General features: G+C 43.0%; 1 protein-coding gene across 8 annotated transcripts in view; it reads left to right on the top strand.

Moving 5' to 3' along the window:
- rbfox1 (RNA binding fox-1 homolog 1) overlaps positions 1-22,083 on the top strand; it is a 154,424-nt gene that overhangs the window by 98,483 nt on the left and 33,858 nt on the right. For all 8 annotated transcript variants that reach the window (XR_003296687.1, XR_003296686.1, XR_003296685.1 and 5 more), the window contains one exon: positions 5,949-6,024. Coding sequence is in view for 5 of the 8 variants with exons in the window: in XM_026324789.2 (XP_026180574.1) it covers positions 5,949-6,024 (76 nt within the window). In the remaining 3 variants the exon portion in view is untranslated. The remainder of the gene's footprint in view (positions 1-5,948; positions 6,025-22,083) is intronic.

Genomic DNA, 22,083 nt, shown 5'->3' with positions numbered 1-22,083 from the left:
ACGCTCCACCATCATTCCCATCCCCAAGAAGCCAAAAATCACGGGACTCAATGACTACAGACCAGTGGCTCTGACATCTGTGGCCATGAAGTCCTTTGAAAGACTGGTGTTGGCCCACCTGAAGAATGTCACTGGACCCTTCCTGGACCCCCTGCAGTTTGCCTACTGATCCAATCGGTCCGTGGATGATGCAGTCAATATGGGGCTGCACTACATCCTGCAACATCTGGACAAACCAGGGACTTATGTAAGGATTCTGTTTGTGGACTTCTGCTCGGCATTCAACACCATCATCCCATCACTCCTCCAGAATAAACTCTCCCAGCTCTCCGTTCCCGACTCTACCTGTCAGCTTCCTGACGGATAGGCAACAGCTAGTGAGGATGGTGCTGGCTCCCGCATCACCAGCACCGGCGCCCCCCAGGGGTGTGTTCTCTCCCCACTGCTCTTCTCCCTCTACACAAACAACTGCACCTCCCGTGACTCCTCTGTGAAGCTCCTGAAGTTTGCAGATGACACCACTGTCATTGGTCTCATCCAGGACGGTGAAGAGTCTGCATACAGACAGGAGGTGGAGCGGCTGGCTTGCTGGTGCAGTCACAACAACTTGGAGCTAAACACGCTCAAAACAGTGGAGATGGTTATGGACTTCAGGAGAAATGCCCCCACCCACCCCCCTCTCACCATTATGAACAGCACTGTGGCACTAGTGGAGTCATTCAGGTTCCTGGGCACCACCATCTCTCAGGACCTGAAGTGGAACTTCCACATTGACTCCATCACGAAGAAGGCCCAGCAGAGGTTGTACTTCCTGCGCCAGCTGAAGTTCAACCTTCCACAGACGCTGCTGACCCAGTTCTACTCAGTGGTCATCGAGTCTGTCCTGTGCTCCTCCATCACTGTCTGGTTTAGTTCCGCCTCTAAATCAGACATCCGAAGACTTCAGAGGACAGTTCGGACTGCTGAGAAGATCATCGGTGTTACCCTACCCACCCTCCAAGACCTGTTCACCTCCAGAGTGAGAAAAAGAGCTCAGAAAATCACTCTGGATGCCACCCACCCGAGCCACCACCTCTTCCAGCTCTTACCCTCTGGCCGGCGCTTCAGAGCTCCAAACATCAAGACAGCCCGGCACAAAGGAAGCTTCTTCCCTCAGGCCATCCAACTCTTAAACTCGTAGCTCTCCATCATTCCCTTCCACCACCTGCACTATGACACTGGCACCTTTTTGCTCTTTGCACACCAATTAGTTCCCCTTTCATCCTGTTTTTCAGGTTATCTGTGCATTTTTCTTTTAGTTTTTTGTAGCATTTCTGTAGCATTTATGTTTACTGTTTGACTCTTGTAGCATTTGTATTTATATCTGTTTGCACTGGAGTACCCCCCCTGTACCTAAACAAATTCCTTGTGTGTGTGTGTGCACACACTTGGCAATAAAGCTCATTCTGATTCTGATTCTGATTCTGATTCTGATTCTGATCAGGAAGGCCTGACCAACACATACATACATCACCTCAAACAAAGTGTTTACAGTTTTGTAAATCTTACTTATCACCCTGAGGTTATTTCTAGTCACTTGGGATATCTTAACACTTAGCTGGTGGAGAGAATAATTTGGGATAGAGGAAGACACATACTGTGGAGACATGGGTTGACCCTGTCTATTTGACCTTGAACCAAATGATTTTTACTTCCAAATTTCAGCAACCCTCGTTGGAGCCTGAGACACTGAGTTTGATACGTTCTTGCATCCAAAGAAACCATTCCAGATTGGTTGGGCCAGTACCTGCACATCAGCAATGTACAGCTCCAGGAACAGGAACACCTCCAGAGAGACAGAGAGAGAGAGAGAGAGAGAGCACACAAACTATGGGAGAGAGAAGGCACAAAGTGAGGGGAGAGGAGAGGAGAGGAGACGAGAGGAGAGTATTGAAAGAGGAGCTCAGAGGGAGGAAGACTTTGAACTTAAGTTTAACTGTTTATTAACCAAAAAAGATAATCAACTCATGACAACGTGCACAAAAATATAACCAAAGTAATCACAATGATCAAAGAAAATAGCGGTCAACTTAAAAAATACACAGACCCGCCCGCACTCTCTCTAACAAACTAAAAAAACAGAGGTGGATATCAATTATATGCCCACCCATAACCACGTAACTATGTACCTCAGTAGTACTATGTACTACTTTTAAGACTGCAGTAATCAAAACCCCTACTCAAAAATCCTAGTCTTGATTCAGGAGTCTTGGCCAATATCCAACCTACCATTTATTTCTAAAATCTTTGAAAAAGCTGTTGCTAAGCAGCTATTAGAGCACTTACACAGAAATGAACTATTTGAAGATTTTCAATCAGGATGTAGAGCACATCATAGTACAGAAACAGCACTGTTAAAAGTCACCAATGATCTTCTCTTAGCCTCAGATAATGGACTTGTTTCTATATTTGTCATGCTAGACCTTAGTGCTGCATTTGACACCATTAACCATCTTATTACATGTGACTGGAATCAAAGGAACAACATTGAAATGGTTCCAATCTTATTTATTGGACAGATTCCAATTTGTTCTTATCCATGATGAACTTCCATGTGCACAAAAGTTAGTTATAGAGTTCCACAAGGTTCTGTGCTAGGACCTATTCTGTTCACCTTATACATGCTTCCTTTAGGCAACGTTATTAGGAAGTACTCTATTAATTACCACTGTTATGCAGATGACAGCTTTATCTGTCTATGAAACCTGATAACACAGGCCACTTAGCCAGACTTCAGGGTGTTTAAAGGCCTGGATAACCAGTAACTTTCTACTTTTAAGCTCAGAGAAAACAGAATTTATTGTATTTGGGCCTGAAAACCTCAGAAACAGTTTTTCTAATAATATAGCTACTTTAGATGGCATAGCCCTGGCCTCCAGCACTACTACCTTGGAGTTATTTTTGACCAGGTTATGTCCTTTAATTCACACATAAAACAAATCTCTAGAACCGCTTTCTTTCACTTACGCAATATTGCCAAAATTAGGAGAATCCTGTCTCAAAATGATGCAGAAAAATTAGTTAATGCATTCGTTAGTTCAAGGCTAGATTAATGTAACTGGATGTCCCAGTGTCTCCATAAAAAGCCTTCAGTTAATCCAAAATGCTCCAGCCAGAGTCCTGACAGGAACAAGCAAGAGAGATCACATTTCTCCTTTATTAGCTTCTCTTCATTGGCTCCCTGTAAAATACCATATAGAATTTAAAATCCTTTTCCTCACATAAAAATCCCTTCATGATCAAGCTCCTTCATACCTTAAAGACCTCATAGTACCATATTATCCCAATAGAGCACTTCAGTCTCAGAGTGCAGGTCTACTTGTGGTTCCCAGAGTTTCCAAAAGCAGAATGGGTGGCAGAGCCTTTAGCCATCAAGCTCCTCTCCTGTGTTACCAGCTCCCAATCTCGGTGCAGGAGGCAGACACTCTGTACTTTTAAGGCTAGACTTAACACCTTCCTTTTTGACAAAGCTTATACTTAGGGCTGGTTCAGGTAACCCCGAACCATCCCTTAGTTATGCTGCTACTGGCCTAGACTGCCTGAGGACTCGCCATTGGTGCACTGAGCTCCCCTACCCTACCCTACCTGCCCCTCTACTCCCCTCCCCTCCCTTCCCATCTCCTCCCCCCTCACATGTATATTCCCTTCGATGTCAATACCTTCTCTCTCCCCTAGTTTGTGATCTGTCCCTCTCTTTCTGTCCTCTCTCTTTCTGTACCTTCTGCAGGTGTCCCGGGTCCTGGAGCTGTATATTGCTGGTCTGCAGTTACTGGCACCACCAACCCACAGTGTGTATTTGTTGTTTATTGTTGCTGTTCTTCTCTCTCTCTTCTATCCACTCACCCCAACCGGTCGAGACAGATGGCCGCCCAAACTGACCCTGGTTCTGCTGGAGGTTTTGCCTTCCATTAAAAGGAGTTTTTCCTCTTCACTGTTGCCAAGTGCTGCTCATGAGGGATATGTTGGGTTTTTTTCTTTTTTGTAAAGTGCCTTGAGATGATTGAATTGTGATTCGGTGCTTTACAAATAAAACTGAACTAAACTGAATTGAATTAAAACTGTGGATGGGTTTATTTGCATTTTGAGAGAAACCAAATAAATCTAATAGTGAATTAAATGCAGTGCTGAAACTAAACATCTACATGAATGTTAAAATCTCCTACTATAATGACTTTACCTGAACTAAGCAATAAGTCAGATAGAAAGTCTGGAAATTCAGTAAAAAACTCTGAGTAAGGGACAGGTGGACGATATGCAATGACAAGTAGAACTGTTTTTTTACACAACAGGTATCTGTTGCGGTTGACCTCCATTAACGACTTGCATCAAGCCTCATTCTGACTTAAGTCTTAATCATTTGCTAGTTGTTCAAATGGGAAGCCAAACACATAATCCTTTCTCTTTCAGTACAAAGTCTCACCAAGAGGAAGCCATATGTAGGGCATCCTCACAATACTGGCATTACAACAAAGTACAAATCAAGGCATGTGGGCATGCTCTGGTGTCCATGATCCAAATTATCATCTACAGGACAAATAGCACGTTGATTAGCACAGGCTACACAGCCTAAAGACATAGCTCTTAGGCAACAGAGAAACAACAAGAAGCAATGAGCAAATAAGTAGCAGAAAAAGTGGTGGTACCTTCTTATATTCATTGAGATTTGTTGTCATATGCAATTATTGTGAAAACCTTTTCACGCCAGAATGGGCCTCACTGGTCACTTACAGAGATACAATGGAAACTGGTCCCAGATTTATGAATTATAAGGTGATCTACTGATTGTTCCACCACTTTAGTCCAAATCTCAAAAATGCTGAATGAATTGTCTTTCAGTTCTATACATACAGAAGATAACTCGTTGACTTTGGTGAAACGTTCATATTTTCTTCATCACCATGAGGTAGATTTGCAATTTGGAGTGAAACCTCCACATGAAATTTAAACCATCATGTTCCCTATTAGCATTGTCATTGTGATCAGGTGAGGATAGGCACCCTGATCAAATCACCACTTTGCCTGAATAAAGCCGCAAAGCAGCTGGCACAGATATACGTACTGTAAGAATGATTTCCATCATCATTTTCTTTCCAGAATATTCACTCTCTACCTAAACCGCTCGTAGTGATTAGTAGTTTTGTAGAGCTGGTGAAAATGTTGTTCCTACATTTATCTTTTCACCTCAGGTTCTCTTTAAAAATGCATTTGACTCAAATTGCATTTGAATTTGTGTTGTAGCTGTGTCTTAGCACACTCTCTCATGTGTCTGTCACACACACACACACACACTGATGATGGGTTAGGGTTCTGCGCTGTGAGATAAGATAGGTCAAACACAGTGCTGGGTTGAGTGCGGGTGCTGGGGGGCTGCCTGGTGAATAGCAATGTCCAAAACTAATCAGGATTAACTTCTAATCGCTTCAACCACTTGGCCACTATGCAAATCATCTCAATTACAGGCACAGGCCTGGCACCAGATTGGCCCTTGTCATGACTGGGATAGGACAGGGAGAGAAGAAAGGGGGGAAAGAGTGGGCTAGTTGTTCTGCTTACTAGAAATAAACATTTAAGCTGTCTGTTTCTTTATATAAATAAAGTTATCACTAATAATTTATGTATAAAGTTTCTGTTTCTATGAATCAGTGGAAATCGTTTTCAAATTTCCTTAATTTTCTAGACTATTTAATCACATCACTTGAGAATATTATGTTACAGGTCTGTACACAGGAGGTTGACTAAAATGAAAAATAAAAACACTCTGGACCACACATATTTTCACAATTGACTGGCATTGAAATTAGAGAGGATACTATTGTTCCTGAGATAATGATTTCAAATAAGTTTTGTTTCATTTTCTAATGATTGGACACAATTTAACTTTCACCCTCTGTTATCTCGTGTTTCTTCAGTTACGGACGAGTATATGCTGCCGACCCCTACAATCACACGTTCACTCCAGCAGCCACGTACAGTGTTGGTGCCATGGTAAGAGGGTCATGCCTGCCACTCATCTGTCTTCATTTTTCATATCATGCATCATTGCATTTGTTATTGAAACAGTTTCTAAAACCTAACTTTTATTTTGAATCTCCCTACACTGTCTCCAAAATATACACTAACCCACAAAAACCAGGTGCAACACAGGCATCACAAACAACAATTTTTAAAATTATGTTATGAGTAATAGGTTCCAGCAGATCCTTGTGACCCTGGTTAGCAATAAGCGGGTATAGATAATGGATGGAAGGATGTCATGGGTACACAAATTCCCATAGCACCAGGATGTTCAGTAGATGTCACTTAGGGACTTCATGAGGTAAGATCAAGGATAAAGTTGTACAAAAAACTCTCCAGTGCATTGAAAAGGCTTTAAAACTTTTAAGGGGTTTTTGAAACCTGTGTTACCATGGGCTGTTACGGGTTAAAACAGATCATCTTGTGCAGTGTATGTTCATTGTATTTACAATGTGTAGAGCTGCATCATGTGCCTTGGCTTGAGTGGAATAAAGATAAAAAAGCTATTTCATTTTTATTCAATTCAGTTTTATTTGTATAGAACCAAATCACAATACAAATCATCTCAAGGCACTTTACAAAAACTAAAACTAAAAACCCGTCAAATCCCTTATGAGCAAGCACTTAACGACAGTGGAGAGGAAAAACTCCCTTTAACGGAAAAAAAAACCTCCAGCAGAACCAGGCTCAGTATGGGCGGCCATCTGCCTCGACCAGTTGGGGTGAGTGGATAGAGCAGAGAGAGAAGAACAGCAACAATAAACAACAAATAGACACTGCAGGTTGGTGGGGCCAGTAACTGCACATCAGCGATATACAGCTCCAGGACCAGGGTCACCTGCAGAAGGTACAGAGAGAGAAAAGAGAGAGAGGGAGAGAGCACAAACTAGGGGAGAGAGCGAGCACAAGGCAGGAGGAGAGGGATTTGTTTGTTTTTCTCTTTTTTGTAAAGTGCCTTGAGATGACTGAATTGTAATTTGGCGCTATACACAAGCAGTGTTGTTTTAAAGTCTATTCTATAAAATATGTAGTGGTTATTGATTTGTTCAGAGAGTTTAGGTAGTTTTTTGGTGTGTTAGACTAAAGCTAGTCTGTTGCTAATCCATAGACGAGCACACAGTACAACACACTTACAACAGGAAGTGAATTCTCTTACCAGGAAACAGCGTCACAGGGGTTGACCGTCTCAGAGGTCTAGCTAACTTAACAATTACAGCATTTGGTGTTGTTGAGGAATGCAATGCACACATATACCTGATATTTATGTGCTATGGTGACTGAGTTTACGTGGATGTATGTACATAGGAACTTAGAGATTAGGCATCAAATTTCAGGGGTGACCAACATAACTTTAGAACTAAATAAAAGATCTGATATTGATATTGCACATATTATGAGCCTCAACAAACTGACTAAGTTACAACCAACAAAATTACTCATAGATTCTTAACCATAAAAAACCTACCATAGATCAACTCTGCCAGAGCAGACATTTACATTTTTATATGCTGTAGTGCCATTTTTTGGAGCATTTAAATTTGCCATGTATCAATGCAACCCTTATACCCCAAATTTGAATAATATGTATGTAATAAGTCCACACTAACTAAAGAAATAGCTAGAAAGTGCAATAAACCACAAAAAAAAGAAAATTTCTTTTTTTTTACAAATATTTTTATAAATACAGAAATGTCATAGCTGTATCCCTCAAAATCCCTCAAATAAAAAAAGTTGAATAAACTCCTTTCACACCACACCACAGTGAGGATTTTACTCTTGCTTTTAACAACTAATCTGGCCAATGGAATCACTACAGCCACGGATCATTTATTTTTCAACATGTCTGGAAAAGAAAACACATTGTGCCAAAACTGCTGGATATATCTTCAGGAAATCAATGTGTTACAAATGAAGATTCTTGCTCTGGAATCTGAAAAAGGACTTCTCGACACGTTCCTATTCAGACCCAGTGGTAAGAACGCAAAACCTACTATCAATAATAAGTGCTATGTTGACCAAAATGCTACTCTGAACTTGGACAATACAGTGTCTTTCCCAAAATTTTCAAAAGTGGGAATTGATCAAAATTAAGCCTCCCGGAATAAACTTGGTGCCAAAGCAGAAAGAAGATTAAATTAGAAAATCAAAATTAGAAAGAAGAATGCTGGTACCCCAGGAGCATATGTAGCATCATCAAACATACAGCTCAGTAACAGGTTTCAACCACTGTCTGACCTAAATTCTATTGAGCAAGAAATGTCTGCTGTGACTGAGAAAAAGCACAAAAAAGTAATCATTTTAAAAATGGGAGCCATGGAACTAGTCAGAGAGATAGAGACAAAGAATCTGTGCCAAATATGAAGGACAGAGATATCCTGCTGCTTGGAGATGCTGCTATCAGTGACATAAACAGCAGAATTATTACCCAAGTGCCATGGTCACTGATATAGCAGCTCTCCTCCCCCAGGTCATCTCAAAACACTAAGGAGTCAAACAGCTGATCCTGCATGTGGGTGCAGTGGACACCAGAAAGTGAGAATCAGACGTTTTAAAACAGGATTTCTCTAAATTATTAGAGAAACTTGACAAACTGAAAATCCAGTCATTTACTAGTGGGCCTGTCCCAAACATTGACAGGAGGATTAATAAATTCAGTCAGTGTTTGCATTGAACACATGGCTGTCCAAGGCCTGTGAGATAAGAGGAGTGCATTTCATTGGTAACTTCAACTTGTCATGATGACCTGTTCAAGGGAAAGGGCCCATACCTGAGCAGAAGTGGAGTGAGACGGCTAACGTATAACCATGCCCGCTCTCTGAGGCACCAGACTGGGTCTGGACGGTCGTCTGAACAGTGAAGGGCTCCTCTGAGAGAGGAGAGGGGTGAAGAAAGCACTCATACCTCACCAGCAATGGATCCCCCCTCAACAGCACTTCCATTGTTGCCCCCTCCACTGTCCTGGACACCCCCAGCTGCATCCACACCCTCTACAGACTCATTATTGTCCATTCCATCCCCAGCTTTACCAATGGGATTTCCAAATCATTTGGAAACCTTGGCGAAATCAGGAATTAAAATGGTGCCCTTTACTCCTAACCTGGCAAGGTCACGGGTATTATCATCAACACCAGTCCACCCCTTTTTTGATTTATCCATAATTCCCAAAGATGCAGCTGGACCTACATTTGTTAAAAAAAGACACAAAAATGATAACACCAGGACACTGTTTATGGAGATGATTAGGTTTGAAAATGCCTCAAGTTGAAGATTTGTTGAATTCATATACTTCAGTGTTCTAAATGTCATAGATTTGATTGCTCCTGTTAAAGATAAAGTAACCAGGAACAGGCAAAAGACGCCGTGGAGAAATGATGACTTGGTCAGGGCACAGAAAAGGGAGTGCAGAAAGGCCGAACAAAAATGGCATAAATCAAAGCTTTCACAAAGCTTCCTAAGCCTAAAAGTTGCTATTAGTGACAAAAATCTAAGAAAATTCTTAGAATTATGACGTTTCCTTAGAATTTCCCCTTAAATTTAGGACTAAATCTTAGTAAAGATAAAAATGATTCATGAAACATCTTAGCCATTAAAACTGCTCCTAAGGTAAAAATGGTTAAGAGTAGAGAGGAGGACTTTTAAGAGGCTTAAGAGTTTCTTTAGCAGAGGACAAAATGGCAGAAAGAAATATTCTCCTAACACTAAATGATCATGAGTTAATTAAATGCTACAAGTTGGATCGCGATGGGATAATGTTTGTGGTCAAACTTATTAGAGTTGCGCTTACATCTCCCATCCAACGTAGTAATGCCATAACGCCAGAAATGAACATGATTACAACATTGAGGTATTTGGCAACTGGAAATATGCAACAGTGCAGTAATGATGATTTCTGTCACAACCTTCCATCAGCAGAGTGATCACACCAACTACTGAAATGTGACGTTCCAGAATAAAGCTTCCGGGAATGGAGCTTTATTCTGAAAGGACTAATAGGATGCAGTAATCCCACTCGCAGTAAGTTGACTCATTAGGTTAACACTTTTCACCTGTGTTCGCCTCTCTGCTTAAATAGCAGACACCGGGCAGCAACAAGCTGCCAGGTTGTCTGTTGTCTATCCTCCAGATCACGGAACTACCCATTCACTGACTCAGCGAGACCCAAGGAGAGACGACCGAATCCCGCCTACCCTGGTGAAGGAGATCCCGGGCTAGGAGACGTAGGATCGCTTTCCTTTGGAGGAGATTTCGAGAAGTGTGAGAGGACTGATTCAATGATCCCTGATTCAGAATCAGGTCAAGGAGTGCTTCTCGACGCTAAGTAATGGAGCCGGGCCTGAGGAGAATGCAAGGACGCCATTCCACGTCTAAACCAATGAACCAGGTGTGTTAACCTCGACCGACCAATATTGTCACTAACGTCTCTTCATTCTTTATTCCACTCCAAGCTTCGTGAGGAGCAGAAGCAGTGGATCACCGAGGAAGTCATAGAGACATCCACTCCACGGATTTCACCGATCCGGAGATGAGTTCGCTGTTACGGCACTGACTCTTTCCCTAATTAAAGCCAGACCGAAGACTACTCCTGTCTCCATCCGACTGGTCTTCCACCTACAATAATTCAAGGTTGCAACCCTTGTATTTGTAAATAAACACTTTATTGAACACTGTATTGACTTTGGGTGCTTTTGAGTGGAGAAATCCGTGACTCAAATTTCACAACTCACTAGTAATCATGACAGAACAACCTGGCCAAAGATTGGGTCGCGGATCCTCCACCCAGGACCCCTGGAAGTCTGGAGTAGAATCCGCCATTCTAAACCATGAGGAAAAATTAGGGAAGATTTCTCAGTCGATGGATCAGATGACGGATCAACTGACTCAACTACTACAACGTCTTCCTTTCCCGGATCCTGCGGCAGTTCCACTCCCTGACTCCCCGGCTACAACTCGTTTTAGAGAAGGAGGGGAGTTGAAGTTGGCCACCCCTGTTCGGTATAATGGAGAAGTGGGAGTAGGCCACCCCTGTTCGGTATAATGGAGAAGTGGGAGTAAGCCGCACATTTTTAACACAGTGTGAGATAAACTTTTCAATGCAACCCTCGAACTTTCCTACTGAACAAGCCAAGGTCGCCTATGTCCTCTCATTATTGGGAGGCAAAGCCGCTAAATGGGAAACGGCTGCATGGAGACGCAGAGCTTCTTGCTGCGCGTCATTTGCTAGCTTCAGCGAACATCTGATACAGATATTTGACCCAGTTCGACCAGAAGTCGAGGCCACCACTCGCCTGGCTCGATTAAAGCAAGGGAGCGGTTCGCTCAGGAGGTATATCATCCAGTTCCAGATGTTGGCGGAAGAGAGCCCTTGGGGAGCGCCCGCACTATACGACCATTTCTATTTAGGATTAAACGAGCGGTTAAAAGACGATTTGGCTCATCAACCGCGCCCAAAGGATCTAACCTCTCTTATAGACACTGTCACACGATTGGATCAGCGTCACCAGGAGCGGGTCGTGGAGACCCGGCTGACACGTCGGCTACCCGACAGAGGAAGGTCACCGGTGCCTAAGTATGATATGGAAGGGGAAGCTGACAGCCCAGAGCCAATGCAGTGGGAGCGCGGTAGTGTCAGAGTAACTCCTCAGAGTCGACGAGGAGGAGGCCCACGAAGGGTCGAGACCCAGCAGAGGGAGCGGGTGCAGGCAAAAGATCAGAACCAGAATCAGGAATCAAGCCTTCGCTCCCTCACCACTATCACTATCGGGACTCCACCGCGTCAACTAAGATGGGATGCCCTTATTGACTCAGGTGCCGATACAAACTTCATCTCTCAGTCCTTACTCCCTCAACTGGGGGTAGAGACAATTCCACTACCACAACCTGTGAAGGTGAGGTCTTTTAATAATATAACTTTACACCACGTAAGAGACATTACAGCACCCATGTTCATGGCTATTGATAATCACCAAGAAACTGTGTCCTTCCACGTGATCAATACGCATGAGCCCACTATTGTGCTGGGAATTACCTGGCTTCAGAGACATAACCCTTACATTGACTGGAAGACGGGAAGGGTACTAAATTGGTGTCCGTCATGCCATGTGAATTGCTTGCAACATGCTGTGTCTGCTATATGTACGCCCCCACAGGAATTCTCTGAGCCGGATTTGTCATCGGTCCCGGCGGTCTATCATGATCTCCGAGAGGTTTTCAACAAGGACAAAGCGACCTCTTTACCACCACACAGACCGTATGACTGCGCCATAGACCTACTTCCGGGAACATCTCCGCCTCGGGGTCGTCTCTTCCCCCTGTCCCAACCAGAGAAGCAGGTAATGGAGGAGTATATTCAGAATTCACTAAATTCAGGCTTAATAAGACCATCCAAGTCCCCTGCAGGCGTGGGGTTCTTCTTTGTGGCCAAGAAGGACGGAGGTCTGAGGCCGTGCATCGATTGTCGAGGACTGAATGAGATCACTGTTAAGAACCGGTACCCCCTTCCCTTATTGGCATCGGCTTTTGAGTTACTACAAGATGCAAAGATCTTCACCAAGTTAGACCTACGAAACGCCTATCATCTGGTGCGAATAAGGGAGGGGGATGAATGGAAGACCGCCTTTAACACTCCCTCGGGCCATTACGAATATCTGGTGATGCCGTTTGGCCTCACCAACGCCCCCGCGGTTTTCCAAAATCTGGTAAATGATGTGCTTGAAGACATGATAAATCGGTTCGTCTTTGTATACTTGGACGATATCCTCGTGTTCTCCAGTTCTGATACCGAACACCCCCACCACGTACGGGCGGTCCTGCAGCGCTTGCTGCAGAATCGCCTATACGTCAAATTAGAAAAATGTGAGTTTCACACTAAGTTGACCTCGTTCCTTGGGTTCGTGATCCGACCCGGAGAGATCACAATGGACCCAGATAAGGTGCGAGCGGTTAGAGAATGGCCAGTACCCTCCTCTAGGAGACAGTTACAGAGCTTCCTGGGGTTCGCAAACTTTTACAGATGCTTTATTAGAAACTATAGTGGGGTAGCAGCACCCCTACACCGTCTCACCTCCTCCAAGGTACGGTTTGCATGGACCCCAAAGGCTCAGGAAACATTTGATATGCTCAAGGAACTGTTTACCACTGCCCCCATCCTGAAATTCCCTAACGTGGAACCTGCCCTTCCTGGTAGAAGTAGATGCGTCGGACACGGGAGTGGGAGCAGTCATCTCGCAGAAGGACCCTGCGGACTCCCTGGTTCATCCCTGCGCTTTCTTCTCAAAGAAGTTGAGTTCCCATGAACGGAACTATGATGTGGGCAACAAGGAGCTGCTGGCAGTCAAACTGGCGCTGGAGGAGTGGCGCCACTGGCTGGAGGGGGCGAAGCACCCTTTCACGGTGCTAACCGATCATAAAAACCTAGAGTACTTGAAGACGGCAAAGAGGTTAAATTCACGCCAGGCCCGATGGGTGATATTCTTTGAAAGGTTCCAATTTAAGCTGTCTTTTCGCCCAGGAACCCAGAACAGCAAGGCGGATGCACTATCCCGGATACATGCACCATCAGATGCGGAGGAGGAACCGAAGTTCATCCTGCCCACTACAACCCGCCTGGGAGCGGCGCGGGTGACTCTGGAACAGGATATCATGCGGTCCACTGGCAACACCAGACCTAACGCCTGTCCCAGTGGTCGCCTTTTTGTTCCAGCTCGGTTCCGGACAAGAGTCCTTGCCCTATGTCATGACTCCCATCTTCACGTCCACCCTGGGGTATCACGGACCTTGGAGGTGATGAAACAACGGTTTTGGTGGCCATCGGTTCGTAAGGACACTATAAGCTACGTAAACGCCTGTACTATCTGCGCTCAGATGAAGGCGTCTCACCAGTCACCAGCCGGCCTCCTACACCCGTTGCCGATACCCAGACGTCCCTGGTCCCACATAGCATTGGACTTCGTTACCGGGCTCCCCAAGTCTCAAGGTATGACCACTATTCTGACAGTCTGCGACCGTTTTTCTAAGATGGTCCATTTTGTGCCCCTTCCTCAGCTCCCGTCTGCGCCGGCGATGGCCCGAATCCTGGCAGATCATGTCTTCCGTTTGCACGGACTACCCCAGGACATTGTGTCTGATAGGGGCCCCCAGTTCGTGGCAAAGTTCTGGAGGGAGTTCTGCAAACTACTGGACATCTCGGTGAGCCTCTCCTCGGGTTTCCACCCTCAATCGAACGGCCAGACGGAGAGATTAAACCAGGAGCTAGAAAGCAGACTCAGAACCTTGTGTGCCCGACACCCGGAATCGTGGGTCAGTAATTTAACTTGGGTTGAGTATGCCCATGACAGTCTCCCCTCAGCTGCCACCGGTCTCTCACCTTTCCAGGTAGTTTCGGGTTTTCAGCCTCCTGTGTTTGAGAATCAGGATCTGGAGACCACCGTTCCGTCCGCAGCAGCACCTTGCCTGGCGTAAGGCTAAGCAGCAGCTGTTAAAGTCTGTCTCTTCATGTTCTGCACAGGCAAACAAGCGGAGGAGAGCTGCACCGGTATATAAGTTGGGACAGCGGGTCTGGCTGTCCACACGGGATATTCCCCTGAAATCTACGTCGCCCAAACTCAACCCCCACTTTATTGGACCATTCCCCATCACAAAGATTATCAACCTGGCAGCGGTGAGACTCAGATTGCCTCTACATTTAAAGATCCATCCGACTTTTCATGTCTCCAGAATAAAGCCGGTGGTCTCAAGCCCACTGTCCCTGCCAACCCCGGGACCCCCGCCGGTCCGTATACTCGACGGTGAGCCAGTCTTCACAGTGAAGAGTCTGCTGAGGTCTCGTAAGAGAGGGAGGGGCCTGCAGTACTTGGTTGATTGGGAGGGGTACGGACCTGAGGAACGATCCTGGGTCGCCAGAAGGGACATATTCGAAAAGGACCTGATACGTGAGTTTCACCGGGCACACCCGGACCAACCGGGTGGGTCGTCGGGAGCCGACCCTTGAGGGGGGGGGTACTGTGACGTTCCAGAATAAAGCTTCCGGGAATGGAGCTTTATTCTGAAAGGACTAATAGGATGCAGTAATCCCACTCGCAGTAAGTTGACTCATTAGGTTAACACTTTTCACCTGTGTTCGCCTCTCTGCTTAAATAGCAGACACCGGGCAGCAACAAGCTGCCAGGTTGTCTGTTGTCTATCCTCCAGATCACGGAACTACCCATTCACTGACTCAGCGAGACCCAAGGAGAGACGACCGAATCCCGCCTACCCTGGTGAAGGAGATCCCGGGCTAGGAGACATAGGATTGCTTTCCTTTGGAGGAGATTTCGAGAAGTGTGAGAGGACTGATTCAATGATCCCTGATTCAGAATCAGGTCAAGGAGTGCTTCTCGACGCTAAGTAACGGAGCCGGGCCTGAGGAGAATGCAAGGACGCCATTCCGCGTCTAAACCAATGAACCAGGTGTGTTAACCTCGACCGACCAATATTGTCACTAACGTCTCTTCATTCTTTATTCCACTCCAAGCTTTGTGAGGAGCAGAAGCAGTGGATCACCGAGGAAGTCATAGAGACAACCACTCCAAGGATTTCACCGATCCGGAGATGAGTTCGCTGTTACGGCACTGACTCTTTCCCTAATTAAAGCCGGACCGAAGACTACTCCTGTCTCCATCCGACTGATCTTCCACCTACAATAATTCAAGGTTGCAACCCTTGTATTTGTAAATAAACACTTTATTGAACACTGTATTGACTCCGGGTGCTTTTGAGTGGAGAAATCCGTGACCCAAATTTCACAACTCACTAGTAATCATGACACTGAAATGCTTTCACAGCCTCATATAGTGACATAGAAATCTTCTGGTTTCCCAGTCTCTTCTGTCCAGTTTAGTTTTCTTGTTCTTTTACTTCCTTCCATCTCTCTTGGATTGTTGTCTGCATGCCATCCATAAGTGCAACGTAAACAGACTGTCCTGCAATCATTTAAATTGGTAAAAGGTTAGCCATTTGGCTCCCATCAATCTCAAATGGATTACAAGTAATAACATCAGTATGGTAAATAAATGTAAGCACTTACATATAGTAACTACTGCATAGAAATTGGTAGACACATTTTCAACATTTGGCTGTTTTAATTAACTTTAACAGAAACTTTGCATAAAGTAGCTTGTATTCATGATTATACCATTTCTTAATACAAACATTTTATGATTTCACTGGGGTCAACCACACCTCCTCACTGAGATAAAGATTTTTGTACTTTCCTTACTCAGAGAAGTTTCCTAAATCACTTTTAGTTTAGGAACTCCCACCTAGGACTTCTTAGGCCTAGATAGGAGCAATCTGAGAGGATTCTCAGAAGCTTTTTGAATACGGGCCCTGGTCTTTTTTTGGGCAGGAAATGTGGTAGGGCATGTGGCAAGTTGCCAGGCTCCTTTTCACTTTGCCAGTGAGCTACATCACCAGGCAGTGTGTCTGACCTGGAGCGCTTGCCAATGGTGTGACTGCTGCAGCCTGTCTTTGCTGTATGCAGACTCCTTCCTCTCCTTCTCAGGAGACCTCAGTTTCCTCCTCCTCAACATCATCAAAACTGCACACAGAAGAAGTTACATGATGTATTAGATATGTTCAGCATGAGAGTCATGCATCATGGTGCGTATTTGGTACAAAAGTTTTAAAGTTGGATATTTTCCGTACTTTTCTGTAACTCAGAAACAAACAATATTTGATGAATATATACATACATTTCATGGGATGGATCTATCCCTTCAATGAATCCCTTCATCTCCACTGTAGGCAGTATCTGCACCAGATGAGTGGACAAAATCTCCATCTTCATCCGATGCTTGGATTAGCACCAAAGCCTTGGGTAGCTCATGACGCCGTTTGGCGCATCCGGGCTTTGACGGTTCCAGAAATATGTGTATGTAGGTGTGGAAGTGTGTGGTTAATGCGTGGTAAGTGTGTGTTGAGTGTCTGGTGTGTCTTTGTGTTTTTTGTGAAATAGTAAAATACAGATTGAGAACAAGAGCACAAGTGTGAGTGCATGCAATAGAGATTTTTTTATCGAGGGAAACCTACAATTACTGGGAAAAGATGTCACTTCCTGTTGTCATGGGACCACGTACATATACCGCTTTGGTGACCATGACAGTTCATGCTCACTACGTGATCATGTGTATTCCAACCTCGGAAGTGCTGTAACAAGACCCGCGTTCTGGATTATAATGATTTTATAGTGTGCACTTTTGACTGGATTTCTGCAAACCCATTACTCGTGGTAAACAGTGCTCTGGGACATGTTGAATGTGTGATATATACAGTGGTGTGAAAAAGTGTTGGCCCCTTTCCTGATTTCTTATTTTTTTGCATGTTTGTCACACTTTGTTTCAGATCATCAAACAAATTTAAATATTAGTCAAAAATAAAATGAGTAAACACATCATGCAGTTTTTAAATAAAGGTTTTTATTATTAAGGGAATATAAAATGCAAAACTACATATATAACTATAACAAAACTAACTATATTTAAATTTGTTTGATGGTCTGAAACAAAGTCTGACAAACATGCAAAAAAAAAAAAGAAATCAGGAAGGGTGCCAACACTTTTTCACACCACTGTAAGTGTAAGTGTAGTGTTTTATATGCAAAAAGAATTATTGCTCTATCTTATTTGGTTGCAATTGTACAGGCATTTAAAAATAGATATGCAAATGGTACCACACACCCCCTGGGCACCCTACAGTACCTCTTTGACTTTGACTAGAAATTACCACTTGGCCCCTTCTCCTGTGGCTAATACAAGGCCCTATGTAGGATTGATTGATTGATTGATTGATTGATAGATATCAACTCCAAATCCAATATTCAACTTGCATATTCAACCAAACTCATCTCATATGTATTTAACATTTATCATATCATACCAATTTTATTTATAAAGAACTTAAAAAACTGTGCAGTCGGCCAAAGTGCTGTAAACAGACACAAATAAAACATTATGTACAAAAACAAGTAACAGTAACAAGTTATAAATAAGCCTACCTGAAATTCATAACCTGTAGATTGAACTGGAAATCAGGGTCCATATTCACAAAGCTTCCTGAGCCTAAAAGTTGCTCCTAGTGATGAAATTTTTAGAATTGTGATGTTTCCTTAGAATTTTCCCTTATATTTAGGACTAAATCTTAGTAAAGATAAAACTGATTCACAAAACATCTTAGCCCTAAAAACAGCTCCAAAGTTAAAATGGTTAAGAGTTGGTAGGAGGACCTTTAAGAGGCTTAAGAGTTTCTTAGCAGAGGACAAAATGGCAGAAAGAAGAAATATTCTCCAAACACTGAATGATCATGAGTTAATTAAATGCTACAGGTTGGATTGCGATGATGTTATGGTTGAACTTAGAGATGCACTCCCACCCAATGTATTAATGCCATAATGCCAAAAATGAAAGTAATTACAACACTGAGGTATTTGCCTGTTTTAATTAACTTTAAGATATTTAGCCTACAGAAACTTTGCATAGAGTAGCCTGTATTCATGATTATACCATTTCTTAATACAAACATTTTATGATTCCACTGTCCATTCTATTATCATATATTCTATTTTCACAAAGAGCGCATTTTAAGACCTTTACAGTTTTTGATCAACCAATCACAGTCCTTGAAATGCTGCGTCATCCCTAGCAACAGGGTCAACCACACCTCCTCACTGAGATAAAGGTTTTTGTACTTTCCTTACTTAGAGCTGCTCTGAGAAGTTTCCTAAATCACTTTTAGAGTAGAACTCCCATCTAGCACTGTTTAGGCTAAGACAAGAGCTCTCTGAGAGGATTTTAAGAAGCTTTGTGAATTCGTGCCCCGGTGTGCAGTAGCGACTGACCCCTACAAAAGATTTTATTTAACACATTTTAGGATCATTCTTTTAAATATTTTATCTCTTTCTTTCACTTGGAATCCCCAAACTGTGAAATTATTAACTAGTGCATTATTAAAACATTGATCATATCTGTTCAATTCAATTCAATTCAATTCAATTCAATTTTATTTGTATAGCGCCAAATCACAATACAAATCATCTCAAGGCACTTTACAAAAACTAAAACTAAAAACCCAACAATTCCCTTATGAGCAAGCACTTGGCGACAGTAGAGAGGAAAAACTCCCTTTAACGGAAGAAAAAAACCTCCAGCAGAACCGGGCTCAGTTTGGGTGGCCATCTGCCTCGACTGGTTGGGGTGAGTGGATAGAGCAGAGAGAAAAGAACAGCAACAATAAACAACAAATAGACACTGCAAGTTGGTGGGGCCAGTAACTGCACATCAGCGATAAACAGCTCCAGGACCAGGGACACCTGCAGAAGGTACAGAGAGAGAGAGAGAGAGAGAGAGAGAGGGAGGGAGAGAGCACAAACTAGGGGAGAGAGAGAGCACAAGGTTAGTAACATTCAATGGTGGAATATACATGAGGTGGGAGAGAAGGGGGGGGGTTAGGGTAGGGGAGCTCAGTGCACCGATGGTCCTCGGGCAGTCTAGGCCTATAGCAGCATAACTAACTAAGGGATGGTTCAGGGTTGCCTGAAGCCAGCCCTAACTATATGCTTTGTCAAAGAGGAAGGTTTTAAGTCTAGCCTTAAAAGTACAGAGAGTGTCTGCCTCCTGAACCCAGGCTGAGAGCTGGTTCCACAGGAGAGGAGCTTGATAGCTAAAGGCTCTGCCTCCCATTCTGCTTTTGAGAACTCTGGGAACCACAAGTAGGCCTGCACTCTGAGAGCGAAGTGGTCTATTGGGATAATATGGTACTATGAGGTCTTTAAGGTATGAAGGAGCTTGATTATGAAGGGATTTGTATGTGAGAAGAAGGATTTTAAATTCTATTCTATATTTTACAGGGAGCCAATGAAGAGAAGCCAATATAGGAGAAATATGATCTCTCTTGCTAGTTCCTGTCAGGACTCTGGCTGCGGCATTCTGGATTAATTGGAGGCTTTTTATTAAGATATTAGGACATCCAGATAGTAATGAGTTACAGTAATCTAGCCTTGAGGAAACAAATGCATGGACTAGTTTTTCTGCATCATTTTGAGACAGGATGTTCCTAATTTTGGAAATGTTGCGCAGGTGAAAGAATGCAGTTCTAGAAATTTGTTTTATGTGTGAGTTAAAGGACATGTCCTGGTCAAAAATAACTCCAAGGTTTTTTACAGTAGTGCTGGAGGCCATGGCTATGCCATCTAGAGTAGCTATAATTTTAGAAAAGTTATTTCTGAGATTTTTAGGCCCAAATATAATGACTTCTGTTTTCTCCGAGTTTAAAAGTAAAAAGTTACTGGTCATCCAAGCCTTTATGTCAGTTAGACAGGCTTGAAGTCTGGTTAACTGGTTTGTGTTAACAGGTTTAATAGATAGATATAACTGAGTGTCATCCGCATAGCAGTGGTAATTAATAGAGTGCTTCCTAATGATATATCCTAAAGGAAGCATGTACAGGGTGAACAGAATCGGTCCTAGCACAGAACCTTGTGGAACTCCATAACTAACTTTTGTTCGTGTGGAAGGTTCATCATGGACATGAACAAACTGGAATCTGTCCGATAAATAGGATTGGAACCACTTTAACGCTGTTCCTCTGATACCAATCATATCTGTATGCTAATAAACTCCTAACAGTAAATTATGGACAGATATTTACCTGGTTACCAAGTGATTGGAAATAAACATTGCATTTACATGCCACTTGTAATGTGGTTTTGACAGTCACAGCATTAATCACTTTTTATTAATGAAGACCAGAGACACATTACAAGTTACACTTTTTTACTTTTGTTATGAAGTGTTCCTCTGACTATCACTCTCACTGGTTCAAGAGACCAAGGGCCATATTCATAAATATTCTAAGAATCCTCTGAGAGAGCTCCTGATTTAGCCTAAAAACTTTTAGGTAGGAGTTTTAACTTAAAAGTGATTTAGGACAGATCTTAGAGCAAATCTGAGCAAGGAAAAGACAAAAACTCTTATCTCTTAAGATGAGGCGGAGCTGACCCCGTTCCTAATTATGATTCATCCTTTTGAAGACTGGCAAAACAATAGTCCCCCTCAAGCACAAAAAAGATGCATGACATATTATAAGCTTTTACTTTGAAATAATAGGAAAGTGTTTGTATTTTTACCCATCACACGTTTAATCTACTTAAAAGTAACTGGAGAAAAATGGCCCTGCTGTTTATAGTTTGTATTGAAGACATGATTGTTGATGCTGTGGAAACCGCTTCCTATTTCCATAAACCTCTTTACTTTCTGGCGCTGCAGTCATTCAGATTTGTGAACCATCATCCATTAAAACCAGGGAATACTGCTGTGTCCCTATATGTGTTTTTGTGAGACTGCAAGGTGGCAATGTCTAGTGAGAAGGAAATGAACTGTGACAGATATGAGGTTCTGAGAATGTTGTACTAACTGTTTGTGTGATCACTATGTCGGTGGAAGCATGTGTCAGACCCAAGTCATCAGTGCTGCATTGTTACAGTTTCCAAATATCTCAAATTTGTAATGACTTTAATTTCTGTGCTGAATATATTAACATGTGAACATATTAATTCCTGAAGACAACTCAGGTAGTCTTGTAGCAAACGTAATAAGTAGTAAGTAGCAACAGTAGTTGGTAATAGATGTGAGTGCATCTGTGAGTAACATTTGATTAAGTCATTGTCAAGAAACTTCAAGTCCCTTCAAAGTCCTCTCAGTTTTCCACTTGTTGGAAGCATTTTTAAGGGTTAAGGTCCTTGATGAATAACTTTTATCTTTACTATCTTTACTACTACTTCTACACTTAAATTTTAAGGGAAGTTGTTGGGTAATGCCCACAGTTCTCACTAAGTGCTACTCTTTGCACCACAAATGTTAATGAATATGGCCCCAGATGTTCTTTGTTGCATTAACACTTACACACTTACCATAGTGAATATTACATATATTTTTTTAAGGACTCACAATGGACACCACATAATTCTATAGGTGGATCAGACATATGCCAAATCTATTTTAG

This window comes from Mastacembelus armatus, chromosome 8 (assembly GCF_900324485.2).
Source record: "Mastacembelus armatus chromosome 8, fMasArm1.2, whole genome shotgun sequence".
In the NCBI taxonomy this organism is placed as follows: domain Eukaryota; kingdom Metazoa; phylum Chordata; class Actinopteri; order Synbranchiformes; family Mastacembelidae; genus Mastacembelus; species Mastacembelus armatus.
This window is presented reverse-complemented; position numbering and strand designations above follow the sequence as displayed.